The 20304-nt window shown below is 41.9% G+C and overlaps 1 protein-coding gene across 4 annotated transcripts in view; it reads left to right on the forward strand.

The window, feature by feature from the left end:
• LOC136873738 (cytosolic carboxypeptidase 1) overlaps positions 1-20304 on the forward strand; it is a 762457-nt gene that overhangs the window by 698572 nt on the left and 43581 nt on the right. For all 4 annotated transcript variants that reach the window (XM_067146906.2, XM_067146907.2, XM_067146905.2 and 1 more), the window contains one exon: positions 16997-17084. In XM_067146906.2, the coding sequence (XP_067003007.2) occupies positions 16997-17084 (88 nt within the window). The remainder of the gene's footprint in view (positions 1-16996; positions 17085-20304) is intronic.

A 20304-nucleotide genomic window follows, 5' to 3' on the forward strand; every position in this document is an offset into this window, starting at 1 on the left:
ATGTTCCATCGAGGCATGTTTTGCATAAGTTTAGCCCCTACATCGCCTGCCTTCATTAAGAAGTACAGTCAGTGTGCCAAGTTTAACTGTGCATATATACCTAGATATAGATGCTTCTACGTGTTCTTTCCTGTAAATAATTCTTTAAACTTTGGTTGTTATCGAGCTTTGACATTGCACTTACCAAGGAATGATCGGTTCTACAGAAACACTTTTAATATTTTTGTGAATTTATGTCTTATCTTTTTGTCTTAATTATAGTTTTAACATGTATGAATAAACATATATTAACGCAGATGGATAAAATAATAACCACCCGATTACACCCCTCCATACAGGGTTGGCGTCAGGAAAGGCATCCGGCTATAAAACAGGACCAAATCCACGTGTGCAACGACAGTTCGCACCCTCAGCCCGACAGGTGTGGGAAAAGCGCTAGAAAATCATAACCGGGTGTTCTAACTCGCTCTAGAAAGAGGGATATCTAGTGGTAGACACACGCTTGATTCAACCGGAATCACGTGGGTTCGATTGTCAGATAAGAAGGCGAAATATTTAGAAGCAAGACTTCCAATTCTGGAGAGGAATATACAGCTGGGGTTCGCTCACCCTGACCAAACACAACTTCTGGATTAATTCTTGGGGGAAAGATTATTAGACATAAGACTAATCACTCTATTCCACTTCGTAACGAGGTTACTAGTTGTGTAAGCCTCTAGCATTTTACTCCTCCAAGAACCAGCATTGTTGTACGGAGAATGAAAAAGATGTAGACTGGGAAATTTCATTTGAATCGTTTGATCATGGGCCTGGTAACTCGGCATCTGAGTGTGGTTTTGTCGAGTTTTTTCTCTTAGACCCACTTGATGCTCGATCTACCTAGCAATTAAAAGTTCGTTCTATAGCCTACTCGCCTGACTGTGACAGAAAACGTTAGCTTTTTTGTTTTAACAGCCCTAGACTACTTCTCATTTGGTGTAGGTATCTGATCACGCAGATTTGTGGGGGAAGGGAGGAAAACTCCCCAGGATTCTTTTTTTGGTCCGGATCCTACTCTTAATTTTTCAACTAGAACTTTCGACGTGGGTGACATCAGGGAGCCTGTGTCATGAAGTTTGATCATTTGACATGCTGCAGGTTACAAAGTATCCTCGTTGCGACCTATTTTTCCGTATACAATTTTCGGACAAGTAATATTTCCGAATGTATTTTTTTTTTCGAAACCCATTTAAGTGAATCCATCAATTTTGAATAAATCATTTTACTGAAACTTTTGTTTCGAATATTTTCCGTATCACAGACACAGTGGACAAATAACAAACAAATTCAGGAGAGAAGGGTTGCAAGAAGAATATAACAATCCGGAAGGTCGCCAAACGAAGATACGTATGAATTATCCCCTTGCCTTCATTCCGACTAAACATGTTTCGGGTACTTTTGAAAAACTATGTGAAGAGGCTTGCGACGAAATGTTACCTATTCTGGATTACTTCTACGCCGATTATTGTATTGCAGGCACACCCCGTTGGGGCGGAAGGCGTGCATTACCTTGTCGCCATCCACCGTACTTGTTGTTGTTGTTGTTGTTGTTTGAATCACCAGTCCATAAACTGGTTTGATGCAGCTTTCTATGCCACCCTATCCTGTGCTAACCTTTTCATTTTCTACGTAAGTGCTACATCCTACGTCTGCTCTAATCTGCTTGTCATATTCATACATTGGTCTACCCCTACCGTTCTTACCGTTGACACTTCTCTCAAAAACCAACTGCGCAAGTCCTGGTGTCTTAAGATGTGCCCTATCGGTCTATCTCTTCTTCTGGTCACATTTAGCCATATCGATCTGCTCTTACCAACTATCTCTTCATTCGTGATTCGATCTATCAATCTCACCTTCAGAATTCTTTTATAACATCACATTTCAAAAGCATCCATTCTCTTTCTTTCTGAGCTAGTTATCGTCCATGTTTCACTTCCATACAATGCCACGCTCTAGACGAAAGTCCTCAAAAACATCTTTATAATTCCTATATCAGTGTTCGTAATAAGCAAATTTCATTTCTTAAGAAAGGCCTTTTTTGCTTCTGCTAGTCGCATGTTATTTCCTCCTTACTTCTGCCATCGTTAGTTTTTTTACTACCCAAGTAACAATATTCATCTACTTCCTATAAGACTTCATTTCCTAATCTAATATTTCCTGCATCACCTGACTTCGTTCGACTGCACTCCATTACTTTTGTTTTGGACTTACTTATTTTCACCTTGTACTCCTTACGCAAGAAGCCTCCATGGCTCGGACGGCAGCACGTCGGCCTCTCACCGCTGGATACCGTGGTTCAAATCCCGGTCACTCCATGTGAGATTTGTGCTGGACAAAGCGGAGGCGGGACAGGTTTTTCTCCGGGTACTCCATTTTCCCTGTCATCTTTCATTCCAGCAACACTCTCCATTCTCATTTCATAGCATCTATCAGTCATTAATACATCAACTTTGGAAGTGGCGACCCCATCGTACTAATAGCCTATATCTACTTCATTCATTACATCCCTGACCCGGTCATTGGCTGGAAAACAGGTTTTAGGTTTCATTTTCACGCCTTACGCAGGACACTCCCCATGCCATTTAGCAATTTCTCCAGATCTTCTGCAGTCTTAGATAAAAATAACATCATCATCAGCTTCGGGGTTTTGATTTCTTCTCCGTGGATTGTGATTCCCTTCCCATATTCCTCTTCGGTGTCCTTTACTGCCTGTTCTATATAAACATTGAAAAGGAGGGGGGACAAACTGCAACCTTGCCTCACTCCTTTATGGATTGCTGCTCTTTTTCAGAGCCCTCGATTCTTATCACTGCAGACTGATTTTTATACAGATTGTAGATAATTCTTCGTTCTCGGTATCAAATCCCGATCACCTTCAGAATCTCAAATAGCTTGGTCCAATCCACCAATATCAGGTGATACTTCACAGTAAGCACAGACCAACAACATAAGTGGAGGTTTCTATAACAGATTTCAACTAATAGTGGGGTGACGTCGTCCAGTCTTCTATTGTGCTGTCAGTTCTTTTTAAACAAAAAAGGTGATTCTAAAGGTGTGAGATCAGAATGAGGCGCAGAGTCAGGGCAGTACCGAGAAAACAATGAAGAACTCTTCAGAAGGAGGTAAACACGTTGTCAAGAACTACACAGCTTACAAGGACTTTCTTCATCAACTGGGCCACAACATCACATTATAAACGTTTTTCACCGGTTATTGTTATTCAGTAGCTTTGTAACAGCAGAAATAATGTTGAATTAATTAATTTTTAAATACATTCAGATTTAATGAGTTTCGGGAAAAGTAACTTTCGGAACATTTGTATTCGGTGAAATGGATGTAGGAAATCTTGGCTTCCGGAAAAGCGGCCTTTCCGAAAATTATATTCAGGAAAATGACCCGAAACTGTTCACCTTTCTGCTGGATGGTATTACTCAAAATATTGTGATGACAATTTTGCCTTAAAATTTTGATGTTATAATTTGGTAGAACAGATTGTCAGATAATTATTTCATGCAATTGTTATCAAATCGGTTATACAGAGAAGTTAAAATGTTCAAGGGGTTTAAACTCGAAACTCTCAAACCTTCTTTAAACCCGAGTGGAGTATTTGTAAAGTTATCTCGTAGGTGACAACAGTAGCGGCGATTGATAATTAGAAGTGGGGGGGGGGGGGCAAAAAATGTTATAGACAACAAAATGTACCGGTGGTCTGGGGAATATAGTGCGGGGTAGACATCAAAAGTGAAAGAAAATAGCTACAAAATGATAAGTTTTGGTGCTCTCCGAGCGGATTTCGACAGAGAAATAAAGGCTGACAGTTTAGCATCTTAACTGTGATAATAATAGTTTTGTGACATTTTGATTAAATTCTATACAATAAAACTTTCACCGAAGGAACAATTACAAATGTGCGCATCTAAGGTTCTGTGCCATCAGATAGTGATCACGCTTCTACACGCTGCTGTGCGAGTCTCCACTACTTGCTGTGGCGCTGAAAAATCCGTTAGCTGCGTCGAATGGCATTTTTAAATTAATTTATTTAGTTATTCAGGATCAGCAACAGTATAACGCCGAATTACAAAGATCCGAGCTATGTACAAGTACACGAATATACACAATAAAAGCTGTACAATCCTATATAACACATATTTACATAAACGACAAAAACAAAGGAAAATACATTTAAATACAAGAGCAGAAACAGGAAAGAACAAGTAGGAAAGTTAAGTTATATGAGAAATATCATGACAGAAGGAAGGAAACGATATGTTGACGTCTAGGTTCTGCGTATTCCTACTATTTTTTTTTTTTTTTTTAATGGGTTCGATTCCGCCTTCAGCCATCCTCGAAGTGGTTTTCCGTGGTTTCCCACTTCTCCCCTAGGCAAATGCCGGGAAGATATTTAATTTAAGGCTACGGCCACTTTCTTCCCTTCCTCTTCTATACGTTCCAATCTTCTCATTCCCTCACAAGGTCCCTGTTCAGCATAGCAGATGTGGCCGCCCACTTGTATACCCCCAACCCAAAGTCTCACGCTCCAGGACACTGCCCCTGAGGCGGTAGAGGTGGGATCTAACCCTGGAGGTTTAACGGATGAAGAAAGAAAGAAAGAAAAAAAAAGAAAGAAAGAGTTTTTAATATTTAAAAAATTTAAAAGTAATTATGTAACAGACAGCAGTGTTTACATACCATTGCTTTTTTATAATTCCTTGTTTTAGGTGGCTAAAATGGAATAAAAATGTAACTTTTCTCCACAAAGTGGGGGGACGACTGCCCCCGCCCCCTCGCCCCCTCCCCCTCCCCTCCTTTATCGCCGCTGCTGGGTGACAACAGCAGAGCTTTCTCCTGTCGTAAACATTCGTGAATGTTGTGGATGTTAAATGGAACAGAGAATTAGAAGCGAGTGTCATGAAGCTCTTTTCCCTGGAGAAGGAAATTGTATTCACCCACGCTGTAGATACTGTACTATGCACAGCCATCCGCCCGAAACTATACTGTACAGTCTGCATAGTATATCGAAAAACCATCTCAGTATTCCGTACTCAGTACTCAGTACTCCATCGTGATTCCGGTTGGTTGGTCCTGTGTATCCCTGCCATATGCTCTTTGGAAGATATTGCGCTCTTAGTTGACGACGCACACTGAAACGGCCACATTGTTACATATAAAACACTGTCGGTTCTATCCATCTAATTGAATTTAGGATGACCCTCTTCTGTCAGTATGCAGACTGCGCATGGTGACGGAGCTGGACTAATGTTGTCGTTGATGTTGAAGACCGAACCAGACCAGTCCAGTCTCTCACATGCTCAGTATGTGACAGGTCTAGTGATCTTGCAGGCCAAGCGAACTGAAGGACATCATGAAGAACACGTATGGCAGAGGGCATTGTTCTATTGGAATAGCACACTTCCTTGTTGTCACACGAATGGCAGCAGAACAGTTATCCTCTTTGATATCCTGGTGGTTCGTACACCTCTTCAGTAATCCCTATGAAATGTCGTATGGCTTTTAGTGCCGGGATATCCCAGGACGGGTTCGGCTCGCCAGGTGCAGGTCTTTCTATTTGACTCCCGTAGGCGACCTGCGCGTCTTGATGAGGATGAAATGATGATGAAGACAACACATACACCTAGCCCCCTTTTAAGGTACACGACTGCAGCTCGAAGAAGTTACTAACAACAATAAGTAATGAAAGAGTATGTGATCCAATTACTTTAAGCTGATGCAGTTTTCTCTGATTTTGAAAGACTTCGCTTGCGTAGGAATAATTGCTTCAAGAACGTGTTACTAATTAAAAGTTTCATTAATCACATAAACTTAGGCTATGTAATCTATTGATACTATACAAATCGTTGTTACTAAAATATTCTGGTTCATTGCGGTTAATTACATCAGAACCGCACAATCGTGAAATTAAAATCCCTTCAAAACCTACCTCATACGGCAAATTTTAACCGTGCGTTCTTACAGTGCTTCGGCTAATTTCGGGGCTGTTCGTATCTATCGCTGGTCCACTCGCCAGCGATAGCTGAGGTACGTTCTCGCTCCTCATAAGTAGACCTGGACTTTTTAGGTGCTAAAATTTTTATTTTATAGGCATTTATCAGTTAGAATAACATTTTTATTATGCTAAATCTATAATAACTCTTTAGGGGGAAATACAAAATATCACTCACCTCTTTGCTACAATATAGTTTTACCATCTGATGTGAAGTGTGGGGACTCCTGTAACCTTTCAATTAAAGACGACTTGGAAGCTGGCACTTTCTTGTTTTCATTCGTGACACAAACTACGGGCGTGTACTGCAGGAGGTTGTTAAGGAAAGGATTTTCGAGGAGTATGGTTTACAGATTCCCGATTTTAATATTTTGTTTGAAAATGTATTTCAAGGTACAGAAAACTAGTCGGTAAATATTTTACTTTCTCGGAATAAATTAAAAGCAGTTTTAATTGATTTAGGAATAAAAAATATAAATTATAGGAATGTACGTTCTAACGTCTATTTAGGCATTTTTAGGCACTTATAAATACATGCAATACATAAATGTGTAAATACAACTTCATTTCAAGTTACGAGGGCAGATCAGAAAATAAGTTGCACTTCCCAGTTATGGCCATTTATTACACCACCTATACAACAGCAACACGACTATAACGACATACACTGTAACGTCACTTTTCCACATAGTTTCCAAGAGACTCCAAACATTTCTGCGAACGCACAACCAATTTGCCGATGCCGGATGCATAGAAATTTCCTCCAGCGTTCTGCAACCACTCGGAGACAGCGGCCTTCACCTCCTCATCGGTCTGGAAACGTCGACCACCGAGCTCCGTTTTGAGCTTATCGAACAGATGAATGTCATATGGCGCTAGGTCGGGACTGTAGGGTGGATGTTACCAGACCTCCCACTTGAAACGCTGCAGCAGTTCTCTCGTTTGGAGAGCCTTGTAAGGTGTTGCGTTATCGTGCAACAAAATCACACCGGCGCTCATTTCCCCCGGCTTCTCTTTAATCGCTTTACGCAACCGGTGCAACGTTCGACAGTACGACGCCGCGTTGATCGTAGTTCCTTTCGGCATGAAGTCCACGTGCAGCAAACCATCCATGTCAACGAACACTATCGCCATAACCTTACCAGCTGAAGGTTGAACCTTGGCCTTCTTTCGTTGTGGTGATCAGGGGTGCACCCATTCCATTGATGTTCGCTTCGTTTCGGGGGTGAAGTGGTGGACCCACGTTTCGTCGCCTGTGACGATTCGCCGCAGAAACCCGTTGCCGTCTGCGACATAGCGTTGCAAAAATGCCAGGGAGGATTGGAAACGTTGTCCCTTGTGATCATCGGTGAGAAGACGTGGCACCCATCTTTGACACAGCTTACGATATCCAAGGTCCTCGTGAACAATGGCGAACACACTGCCATACGACATGTTCAGCTGCGTCGCGATTTCTCTCAGTTTAATGCGCCGGTTCTGTCTGATGATCGCATTCACACTGTTGACCTTTGCACGAGTCCTGGACGTTGCGGGCCTGCCTTCGCGATGGTTGTCCGTGATATCCGTGCGTCCGGCTTCGAATTGCTGACACCACTTTACGATACTTTGCCGGGAAATGGCCCGCTCCCCATACACAGCACTAATTTCACGATGAATGTCCGTACAATTCTTCCTTTTGGCCCATAGGAATCGGATTGTCGCACGCACCTCATATTTGGAGTGAACGTCCAGTTGACGCGCCATTGCATTTGGCCGCTATTCACACAATACTAGACGAGACACCACAGCGACCTGCCTAACAGACGTGTGGGCAGTGTCTGTCCCTTTCTCCGCTGTGCCCACGTTTGCGACACACAGCGCGCTGCTGCGGCGCGTTAGTGCAACTAACCTTTTGATCCATCTACGTACTTCTTCCGGAACAAAATAGTTTTTTGCGTAAAATCCGAGGTTTCCTCATAACCCCTTGCCTTGCGCACCCTTCTTACGTCCCACAGCCCCATGCCCCTAGTCCTGAAATTTAACCTCTTTACTGGGTCCGGAGAGCAACCTAGTGTTGAAGTCAAAATTACTGCTGCGTACGCGAATATACAGAGCTAATTAAAGGAATAGTCTCTAGATCAGGGCCTCTCAAACGCCCAAAATCTCACGCGTGCAAATCGAGGCGCAAGAGCTCCGTGCACTGTGCATCGGTCACGCTCGGTTCAGCTCAGACCAACGCTTCGTCTCTAGGCTACTCGGCTAAGCTCGGCTCAACTCAGCTCGGATTTGGAGCGTTACGGAGCAAGTGTGGGAGAGGGAGAAAGGGGGAGCGAGCGAGACAGGCGTGAGGAAAGAGAGAGTAAGCGCTATTGCTCCAAATCGAGGAGTGGGAGGTCTGCACTCTGGTCAACCAAGCGAAGTCGTCTTTTGCACCGTGCACAGTGCATGCACCAAGCGCATGCACCCTGAGAGGCCCTGCTCTAGATAAACAATTTTACTAAGACTTATCTATTCCTAGGAGGTTTACTGAATCACTGAGAATGTGCTTCCATATAATATTGATTGATTGATTGATTGATTGCCTTTCACTCTCATTTCACTTCGCACTCTCAGTCGCTTCACACAGCAGCTGCATGCAGACAGATTTGAACAGAGTCTGTTACCAATCATGATGCCTGACAACTATTCCTTGGCTCGACTCCAAAGGAGCCCGGTAATTCACACAGTCAATTCAGTTAACTCGCAGACAACGTGAAGTACTTAACACTGACAACTAACAGCAGCCGTATAACAGCAAAAGCTCAACAGTGCTAACCAGCAATACACTACTCTTTACGATGACAGCTGGCACTGCTCCAACTCTACTTACACCAATTGTTCCACATACTGACTCCACATCGGTGCTCATACAGTACTCCATCTAATACTCCAATGCAGTACACACAAGGTACTTCAACAACACTCTGACATGATGATACTCTGACACTGACTCCAGCGGGACACTTAACACATCAATACTGATGACAGTCAGCACTACTGCCATCCAACTACTGACTGACTGACTGATTGGTTTTTTCGGGGAGGGGGGCGAAGCCTGCTCCTCCCGCGTGACCATCGACTCAGTCTACATGGCCTCGTCCTGGTGGCCCTCCTCCTGGCCTGGTGACCCCGGGGTAGGTGCTAGCTCTGCTGCATCGCCTTCTTCTTTCCCCTCCTGGCTGGCGGCAGTGGCGTCGGTCTGCACTGACACCCGACTGCTTTCCCAGTCCTATGGGGCGCACGTCGATGTCTGCAGCTCAACAGACACATTGGCGGGCTGGACCTGGACAGCAGCTTCTGAACGCCAGGGGGCGTCCTCCTCCACTGCTGTGCAGCCGTCCACCATCCCAGGTGCTTTCCTGGATTGCGCCCTGGTAACAGGCCCTTCCCGGTAGGCCTGCGTCTGCGTCCACTTCGCCCTGGCAGCCAGTTGGTGATCCTGGTTGGCGGCTTTGTTGGTCTGCGTGTACTTCATAAAGTACAGTGGTCCAACTGGGGGCGTGCTGTTGCGGCGCTCGCGAGCGCCGTCGTCGTCGTCCTCGGTCCTTGGCTCCATCTGGGTGGCTGCCTCCTGGTAGCCCGAGACGTCCAGGTGCTCCCTGAGTCCTGGTATTCGGACCACTTGGTGCTGCTAGGACACCAGCTCCTCGTAACTCCTGAGGCTGGTTGCATCCCTAGGGCGGATGATGACCACACAGCCAGGGTTCACCTCGCCGATGATTTCGAAGAGCAACTCTCCGATGAAATCCGCGATTGCTCCAAGGAGATCGATTATGTAAATCGTCTCCTCGTAGGTGTGCTTCCCCCACCAGTTGTACACCAGCAGCGCTGGGCATTGAAGGTCGGGGGCTTCCGCAGCGAAGTGCGCAGCCTGTAGCTTCGCTAAGATCTCCATGTAGTCGTAGTCGGCCGGTCTCGCTGGAACTGATAGCTTCTCCATCCTGGTCCTCCTGAAAAGAAATCATGAAAGAGAACAGAAAGTGAGCACTGAGAAGTGCTCAGCTCCGACAAATGCTCTTTCGGAAAAGTACTAATAAATACAGTTGCCTGGCTTGCGTTTAGGAAGTACAGATCGCCTGGCGAGGAGAGGGACAGCGGAGCGAGAGACATGTACGTGTTCTCGCTAGCACAGTCAAGCTCGTCCTCATGACTGACTGTTTGCAACTAGCCTCCTTTTTATATCCTGTTGATGGAGTTCTAGAATCTTCGGGGCTCGGCTGGAATGGGAACATTCTCATTTTGTATTACAGAAGGCACGCGGAGAAAGCAGACGAAGAGAACAAAGGAGGGGAGATGCTCTTGCTATGACCTCAGGCTGGGAGCTCCCAGCCAGGGAGCCAGACATCCCGGATTTTACAGGACAGTACCGTATTAGTGTTAAATGTCCCGCGTCCCAGACAGTTCCTATCTGGGACAGCAAAATTGTCCCGTATTTTGAACCTCGAGAGAAATACACCAGCGTTTCCACCTCTGATAAGTACCAAGACCTTTTCTTCTTTCTTTCAAAGAGGATGGATTTCTTCACTCCTTGGTTTCTTTATCTGGTGTGAGTTCATAGATCTTTCAAATTAAAAAAAAAAAATATAGTTTGCAATTCTCGGGTTGTCCATCCTGGCGAATCAGACGCGTAATAGCGGACAGCTACCTGAGGTAGTCAGAGTCCACTGCATGTTAGTGTAAAATTGTCAGCTGTGAGAAAAAATTATGTTCTATTGACTTGATTTGGTTTGAGCTGTTCATTTCTGTTAATTTTTCTCCAACGTCAAGCAGAGATTTTGTATGAAATTGCTAAGAATGACAAAAAACAGCACTTCAGAGAAATGAAAACTGGTATGAATAATTAATAGACCTGGGATTTTAGGCTCTAAAAAAATTAGTTTCAGGCGCCTAAAATAGGCTTCTAAAACAAGTAAATAGGCTTTCAAAAGAGAAAATAGGCACTTAAACCTGTTTTAAAAATGTGTGGATGGGCAGGAAATAGACTTTAAAATATTACAATATACACTTAAACTGTAACGTGATACTTTTTTACTTTAACAAACTTGGTATCCCCTATTCTTAACCAAAATAACTGCAAAATTAAGACAGAATAAAAAAGACATTTATCAAAAACAATTTTAAAAAGTCATGTGTCAAAAAAGTTATGGATTATATAATATATCATTATCAGTACTGATCTAAAACCTTAATACTAAAATCACTGTACACATTTACAGCACTGTAGGCATCCAATAACGGTGTAAACGCGAATGGAGTATGTGTTTATTATTTGTGAGGAACATTCCTACAGTACTTTTATTCGTAGTTTGCTTTACAGAACATAACAATAATCTTCTCCAAATTTTCCACAGTCAGGCTGTGTCTTTTGTCCGTTAAAATTATTTTGAAAGCAGAAAAAGAGCGCTCCACACTCACAGATGTTAGAGGGGCATAGGAAAATGTACCTACATTTTTCAATTCAATTTCACTTGGTAAGTCTACCTTTTCCCCATCCATTACCTGATGTACCCTTTTCAGCACTGAATAGCCTGGGTTCTTCTGCAGTACACTAGACCACTTGTCTCTTATTTTATCCCCTACCTTGCCCCTAGCACTTTGTATGTTATTCTCTGCTTCCTTAATTACAGAAAATTGCTGTTGAAACTGTTTCCTTTTTCCTCCATTTTTATAATGGTGACTGGAAGAAATGAAAAAAATTGCCTGAATATACGCAATGTCTCTCTGAACACTGGAACAATCATTTAACAACTCCTTGAGAGACGACACACATGCAGAGTTGTCCGTTAAAGGCAAATTGTGTATCACAGTCATGATTTCCCCAAGATGTTCTGCATAATACAGGGCAGCTTCCATCCAGGAACCCCAACGGGTGATGGTTGGCTGTGGTGGAAGGGGAATAGAGGGGAGTTTCTCTCGAAGTATGGCTATTCTTGATGGAGCCTTACAGAACACTTTGTTCATTGTTGAAATGAGAGTATTTACTGCAGGAAACTCGGCCCTGACTGTTTCTGCGAGTCTATGCAAGGCATGGGCCATGCAAGTAACATGAATTAAAGAAGTATAGAAAGTTTTGAGGAGAGGTGCAGTGGCAGTCATGTAGGAAGCAGCATTGGAGACAAAGAGAAGGACTTTAGAATCATCAACACTCCCAGGAGACAACAATTGCAACCCCTTGTTACTGAAGTATGCAATGCTTTGAATATTGACATTCTCAAGCTGTTTAGAGCAAATAAGGTGAGCGGTAGATGCCTGATTGGGTTCCAGTTTTCCTACTATAAGGTTAGCAATGTACCTGCCCACAGAGTTGGTGGTTTTGTCCTCACACAATCATATGCAAGACTCCCCAATATCCTCCCTGATTGACAAAATGACCTCATTGTAACAAAATATCTAAGTAGTTTTTCTTTAATGTAGATGCTGATGGGATGTGCTGCTTGGTGTATTTCTGTAAAAAAATCTCTGAAAACCAGATAATGCACAGCATTCCAGGGGATATTTGCTGCAACTAGGGCTCTACACATATCAGCATAGAAACCATTATGGGTTGTAGGAGATATAGTTTGTCTGAGCAGAGTCTGTCTAATGTTACTTTTCATGGCTGCTTTCACTTTGTGACTGGCAGTATCTGCATGCTGTTGAAGGTGGCATTTTTTCTCATGTGAAATCTAAAACACAATAAAGTGATGTCAGTTAGAGACTAAGATGAGGATAGAAAAGGTGAGCTATTGAATAAAATTTGTAATTTTGAACTATTTAAATTAAGCCATTATTACTCGAAAGTGAATTAAAAACAAGAACACTACAATCCCCGAAGGGCTTTGGCTTTCAATAACGGTTGCTGCCCAGCTCATGGCCTGCAGATATTGGATGGCATGTGGTCAGCACGATACATTCCTCAGCCGTATTGCCTTGCCTCCATGACCCCAGCTCACTGTAGCTTCTCAATTGTCCTCACGATGCTGGGGTCAACACCGTTCCAGACACCATAGGTTTCTAAATTACTGCTGGTACTGGAAATCAAACCCAGGTCGCCTGGACTAGGACTCTACAATTAATTAGAGGAGCCAATATCAAAACCTTAGTTTTAGATGAATATGAAATTTAAGATATATGCACATACCTGTTTATTGCAGTACTGGCAGAAAATAATCTTGCCATCAAGTCATCCCTGGAAATTGTTACAAGCCATTGTTGTATAAGCGCACTCTTAGATGATTTTGTTTTAGGCATGATGAACTATAATCACTTAAACAGATGTTCTTTCACTGGCGACTTGACACAGTATGTCCCTTCTTACTACCTGCTCCTTCTTGTTCTTCCTAGATAATCCTCCCCCTAACCTCGTCACTCGATACAGTACGTCCTTTACTACCTGCTCGTTGTTCTTCTGAGCTAATCCTCCACCCTTCACTCAGCATTCCTTTGGTGACAGTTATCAGGGAAGAGCACATTTCTGTGAAAAACCCACCCTCTGCTGTTCTGCTCATTCCAGGGATGTCCATTGTGTGATTGTAAAAATTACAGAAGTTGAATTTTATTTGAAATGTAGAAAATAGGCGTTTTTAGGCATTAAAATAGTAAAATAGGCTCTAAAGGTCCAAATAGGCATTTTTGGGCACTATAAAACTCTATTAATGTAAGGGATTTATCATGAAACGTCAACATATTTTTAAAAATCATGTTATTTTGTAAGGAATGAAATAAGCATTTGCCTTAAAATCCCAGGTCTAATAATTAAATAAACTAAGTTTTTCCCTATGTTTTACATCACACTGACAGACAGTTCTTATGGTGACAATGTTACAGAAAAGGGCTAGGATTAGAATCGACTGTGGCTTTAAGACAGGCTACAGCCCCATTGGTTGTAATGGTGATTATTATTTTAAGAGGAAATACAACTAGGCAACCATTCTCTATATAACACTAATCAAAGAGAGGAAAAAAAGGAAGGGATCCAGTCATTCAAAAAATGTAGATATCGGCCAAAGAAACACAAGGGCCACAAAGGACGTGAAAACAATAAGACCCCCGAATCCTCGATTGCTCTAATACTGTCGGGGTCAGAAAAGAATCAAGAGTTGACCAAGGCAGGTCGGATAGGATAGATAAATGAGGAACCTGGCACAAGCATGTGGAAGCAACCCACACTCCCAAGTTGAGAGCCCCTTTTAGTCATGTCTTACGACAGGCAGGGGATACTGCGGGTGTTATTATATACAGCCCCAGCATTTGCCTGGTGTAAAACGAGAAATCACTGAGAATGATCTTTAAGGCTGCTGACAGTGGGGTTCGAACCCATCGTCTCCTGAATACAAGCTCATAGCTATATGAGTCAAACCGCGCGGCCAACTTGCTTGGTACTGTAAGTTTGTCTGTGTATAAATGTTAACGCATGCATTAATAAACTGCACTAGGCCAATGATGTCAACATAATAATAAGCGTATCGGTTTATAACTTGTAGAATACGAGCCCGTTGATTTCCTCGATCGCACATCTGTCCCGTGTTTTAATTTCAGGTATCTGACAACCCTGCTCCCAGCTGACTCACTAGTTCCTTCCAGGAAATAAAGAGGCTAAATACAGAGTTGGCATGTAACAGTATTATCACTACAACAGAATCAGCTCTCATCAGTGTTGAAATAACCGTTAAGAGCATGAATAACACATATCGCAAGAAAATAAAGCACACTTAGGAAAATATCTAGGAAGATAATGACATGTTGACATTAACTTATTGCCAATATCTTAACACTTCAGAAACATTCAGAACTGCAAATCTTGTCAGGATAGCATTGACACAAAAGTACCGTATTGGAATTAACATTATACCGATAATTCTACAGATTCTTACCTGACCTTGATTTAGCAATTTTCTAAATCTAGAATTATTTTTGACCACTGGTAACAGTTCAAAAATATAAATAGAATATTCTTTAATATTAATATTTTTGTTTCCTCACCTGGACATGTCGCAAGAACTCTATTGCATCAGATTGCCACCGTCAAAGCTGAGCGAGAGGCTGTTACCACTCCATGCAGTGGGTACGCTTTGAACCTCTGCTAACAGCTAGGCGAGTATTACTGCGCCTGCGTCAAGCAAACCCCCTCTCCCCTCAACACTGAGATATATCCTGCAACGTTCTCCGGTCGTGTTACCACAGTGGAAAGTGGAAACAAAAGCTTATAACGTAGGAACTGAGCTGTTCCATCCATTCTTTTCGCCGTGCTTAACAGTGCATTGTTACATTATTGTGTTATTGTTTTCTATTATAATACGATGCGACTTCTCTTGTTAAAGTGTGAATTTATATAATTTATATTAGGTAAGGATAGCCTATAGGACTGCACAACGTATTAAACATTAAAATGAGTGCTGTCGCTTCCACCTCGAAAATAAGTGAGCTGGCGGGCTCAGAATGTCTGTGTATAATAGAAAGCTTAATGAACATGCCATTGTAGTTAAGAAATTTTGAAGGAAAAAAAACATAAATTAATTGAAAAAGGTTCTCTTAAAAATTTAGTCAAGGAATCGAAAAGAACAGTACGATATTTTCTTGACTCATGGTACATAAATCTGGACTGGTTATGAGGTTGTGCAAAAATGAATAAACTGTACTGTTGGCCATGTATTGTATTTTCCTCAGAAAATAATGCTTGGAATAAAGACGGTGTGGATAATTTAGATAGTTTCAGAGTTTTAAAGAGACGCTATGAGGTGTCGCAAGCACACATCATCGCAGTTGCCGATATGATAAAAATGCGGTGCGAGCGATAATGTACTCTCAGAACGAGTGTGGTAACACTTTTCAAAATGTCACACGTCGCCACTGCTGCCACGAAATTCTAAAAGTGGTACGAGGGCTGGAACAGGGTCTACTCAGTCTCAGGGGATCAACTGAGTAGAGGGGGGTTCAATTCCCTCCTTAGCCATCATCGAAGTGGTTTTCCGTAGTTTCCCACTTCTCCTCCAGGCAATGCCAGAATGGTACCTAACTTAAGGCCACGGCCGCTTCCTTCCCTCTTCCTTGTCTATCCCTTCCAATCTTCCCATCCCCCCACAAGGCCCCTGTTCAGCATAGCAGGCGAGGTTGCCTGGGCGAGGTACTGATTCTCCTTCCCAGTTGAATCCCCGCAACCCAATTTCTCCCGTTCCAGGACACTACCCTTTAGGTGGTAGAGGTGGGATCCTTCACTGAATCCGAGGGAAAAGTCAACCCTGGAGGGTAAACAGATTAAGAGAAGAAAGACAAGAAAAAGATTTTTGACAATATTTCCACTTCTTAAGACCAGCTAATACTACCAGCCACATATTCTGTAGTCTGTAAATGACGCCCTTCAGTACCAGGAGAAAGAATTCTTGGGATCTTGTATTTGCTCAAGGCCAGGATATTATTGATTAGAAGCCTTCTCAGATTGGAATAGTTAATCTAGACATTATTATTATTTTTCATATGGTCTCAGCTACAGTGTACAGGCATTTTGATTTGATGCCATTGAGGCTGTTTTCGTGTCAATTTTGAAGTTCTGTTTTACTCTGCTATACGGCAGAGAAATGGATCTCTGTTGGTCGATTTGTGCCTGCGTTGATTTTGTCATGTGTTACCAGGGATTTTTTACATGCCATCATCTTATGACATAGAATGACGAATAGACTTTCTTCTGCCCTTCAAAAATACAACCTCCTCTGCCAGGTTTGAATCTGGCCAACATTCTACCACTGATCCGCAGAGGGAAATAATACAGATATTCATTTAAGTAAGTGTATAACCTACACTCTATTCATGTCAGTTTCTTTGATGTTCACCACAGCTTGCTGAAATCACTATTTCTTTTTTTCTTCAAATGATATTGTGTTTTTCTTGAATGGAATGATGACTTCTTAATTTTTGGTCTACTTTCACTTGTGCTTACACGTACCGCTGTTCTGTTTGTTTTAGCCACCGCTGTGGTCTTACTGATGAAGACCTGAATCGTCGTTGGAGCAGGCCAAACCAGTACCTACACCCAGTAATATATCATACCAAGGTATGAACTTTTAGCCATAAATTTCTTTCCTCTAATGAATAAATTCCATATATCTGTTAAAGTAAACAATAGCATTAGGAGCTTGTTGCTCACAAAATATGATGTGTGAGGACATGAACATTCTAAAAGTAGTAACAAAAGCTAGGCATTAGGGTTCAAATATCAAGGCAAGGAAAAAGGTCTAACAATCAAAGCAATATTTATCCACCTAATCGATACTTTTATTTGCCTTTGGCAATTTTATAAAATCATTAATAGTAAAGTCCGACTCGTTGGCTGAATGGTCAGCGTACTGGCCTTCGGTTCAGAGGGTCCCGGGTTCGATTCCCGGCCGGGTCGGGGATTTTAACCTTCATTGGTTAATTTCAATGGCTCGGGGGCTGGGTGTTTGTGTTGTCCCCAACATCCCTGCAACTCACACACCACACATAACACTATCCTCCACCACAATAACACGCAGTTACCTACAGATGGCAGATGCCACCCACCCTCGTCGGAGGGTCTGCCTTACAAGGGCTGCACTCGGCTAGAAATAGCCACACGAAATTATAATTATTATTAATAGTAAATGTTTCAACTGCTTTGCAGTCATCATCAGCTATATTTACATAAGCTTAGGTGTAAATAAGGTAAAAATATCCATACTATATATTGTTTCGTGTTAGCCTTGGTAATTTCTTAATGGAAACTTGAAAATTTTTGTCTATTGGGGGAGAATGGTGGTAGTGAGGGGCAGGAGGCGGGGGGGTTGGAAGGTGGGGGAAGAATGCTTAAAAAGTGATTAATAACTCGTCCTTAACTAAAATATTGTTAAATTCTCTTCTTCTAATAAGAAGATAAAAACATCTTTAAGTGTCTTTTTTAGCTTCTGTTCGGAAGCGTATTTGAAAAACACTGATTAACTTTTCACCAAATAACTACTTAAAATGTTATTGAAGTATAATTAAAACCATATTCTCAACTAAAAAATAAAAACATATGTCAGCTTCTAGTTGTGGACAGAGGACACAGACCCACACCCAAGATAGCGGGAAGTAAAGATGTGATGAATCCAGACAGGGATCGTGTTGCAAGCTGACCAATTATATGCTCTATGGACATAATAACTTCTAAACACATCCCAACATTGAGATGCAGGGGCCGATGACCTTCGATGTTAGGCCCCTTAAAACAACAAGCAGAGATGCAGGGGCATTCTACGAATCAACCTTTGGCAATAAGAAAAGCAAGTTAATGACCTTTTTCCACAAGCCTTCAAGCACAAATATGAATGGGACTTAAAAATAAGGTCCAAATGTTGCTTTAACCTAAACACCTTAACTTTGGGAAATGGCCAGAACTGATAATTAGTTTTGTATTATTTTCGTGCTTTTTTATTTTTATTTTTAGAAAATTGCTGGCAGTGATCATAAATAATTCTGGAACTGAAAGAAAAAACTAAACTTACTAAGTAGTTTTCAATTAATCATAGAAATAAATCTGAAAAAAGACAACTTTTGAACCCAAATCATTGATATGAGTTTTAGAAACAATAGACAGGATAAAAGGAATTTCAGAACAAATACAAACCCAACTGTAGTTTATTGTTGTATTTTCTTTTCTTGAAGAGTAGTGATTGTGGTGGTGGTGGTGGTGGTGATTGTTTTAAGGGGAAGTACTTTTCTTGAAGATGCAGTAACCAGTATAGCATGAAAGGGACACATAATGGGAAGAGGGAGCAGATAACATGTTTTTTACAAAATTAACAATATTATATATTTCTCAATCGTTGGCATTGCCAATTCTCTTCAGACTCACAAGTCTTCTGTTTCTTCAATGTTCTCCCAAGATCATTGTCATCCTCCTCCTCTGTCTCAGTACAGGTGTTCTCTTCTACAGTACCTTCTTGTAATACTCCAGTTTTTCTGGTGAGGTCCATTCATCTTCAGCATGTTTCCTGGGGGAACACCATTAGATGCAGTACACATGCATTCATATCCCCCTTTAAAAAAAAAGGAGTAATTGGTTATAGAGAACTCTAGTGAAAATGGTGCATAAAGGAGAGTCCCATAGTGCAAGTTGTGTAGTTTTTGGACTTTTATTTTTTACATGTGGACCGGGCAAGTTGGCCGTGTGGTTATGGGTGTGCAGTTGTGAGCTTACATCCGGTAGATAGTGGGTTTGGACCCCAATGTCGGCAACCCTGGAGATGATTTTCCATGGTTTCCCATTTTCACACCACACAAATGCTGGGGCCGTACCTTAATTAAGGCCACGGCCACTTCCTTCCCACTCTGAAGTCTTTCCTATCCCATTGTCACCATAAGACCTATCTGTGTAAGTACGACGTAAAAGCAAAATTATAAAACTTGACATGTGGTTGCATGTCGCCATGGAACTGTCTGTCTCTCTTGACCGATCTAGCCTCTTGATATATAATTTCTCATGCATTTCATCCAGTTAAATACAGTCATTTCTAGCACTGTATTTTGTGAATTATACCCACCAGCCAGTCACAACTTCCTCGGATGAAGATTCGGTTTTGACGAGCATTGTGGGATCTTATTAGCATGTAGCCATGGTGCAAATCAACAGTGATTTTTGTGTAATGTTAAATTTTTCTCACATCACTGTTCTGTTCAAAAATTGAATATTTCTCTTCCGGAAGAACAGGGGAGTATATATATCTAGAGCACACAATAAACTAGAACTTACATGATTCCAGATGCACATGCACATGTATATAAACATTACAACCCAGTACTAGAACCATCTGGTGGTGGGATTTAATATAAAGTCATTTCAATCTGAGATATGATGTCAATTATGTAATAAATAAAGCATAACACAGCCATCTCTGCACAGGCCACCAAGCTCCTTTGCCTCTAGAAATTAATCTGGTTCTCATTTTTGGGAAAGTTTTGGTGAATGTCAGGGCCATGTGCCTCTTGAAAAGTGGAAATCTTGTTTCTAAATGTTCCACCTTCCTGATAGAGAATTGAACCCTTGTCTTCCTGATGAATCAATCACATCTTTAGAGCCTCAGCTAGGCAGATCCTAATTCTGTAACAGCCTAGTGAAAAAACCATCTGTGTATCAAAGTTTGGAAAACCACTGCCATGCTGTATTGGTTTCTGTTGTAGCTTCTTTCCCAGTTGATCCAATTCTGATTGCTGCAGAACCACTCTACTGCAGTCTACTGCAAATTTAAGATGGATGCAATGGTCTGGAACAGGGTGTA

The sequence above is a fragment of the Anabrus simplex genome, chromosome 5, assembly GCF_040414725.1.
Source record: "Anabrus simplex isolate iqAnaSimp1 chromosome 5, ASM4041472v1, whole genome shotgun sequence".
NCBI lineage: Eukaryota > Metazoa > Arthropoda > Insecta > Orthoptera > Tettigoniidae > Anabrus > Anabrus simplex.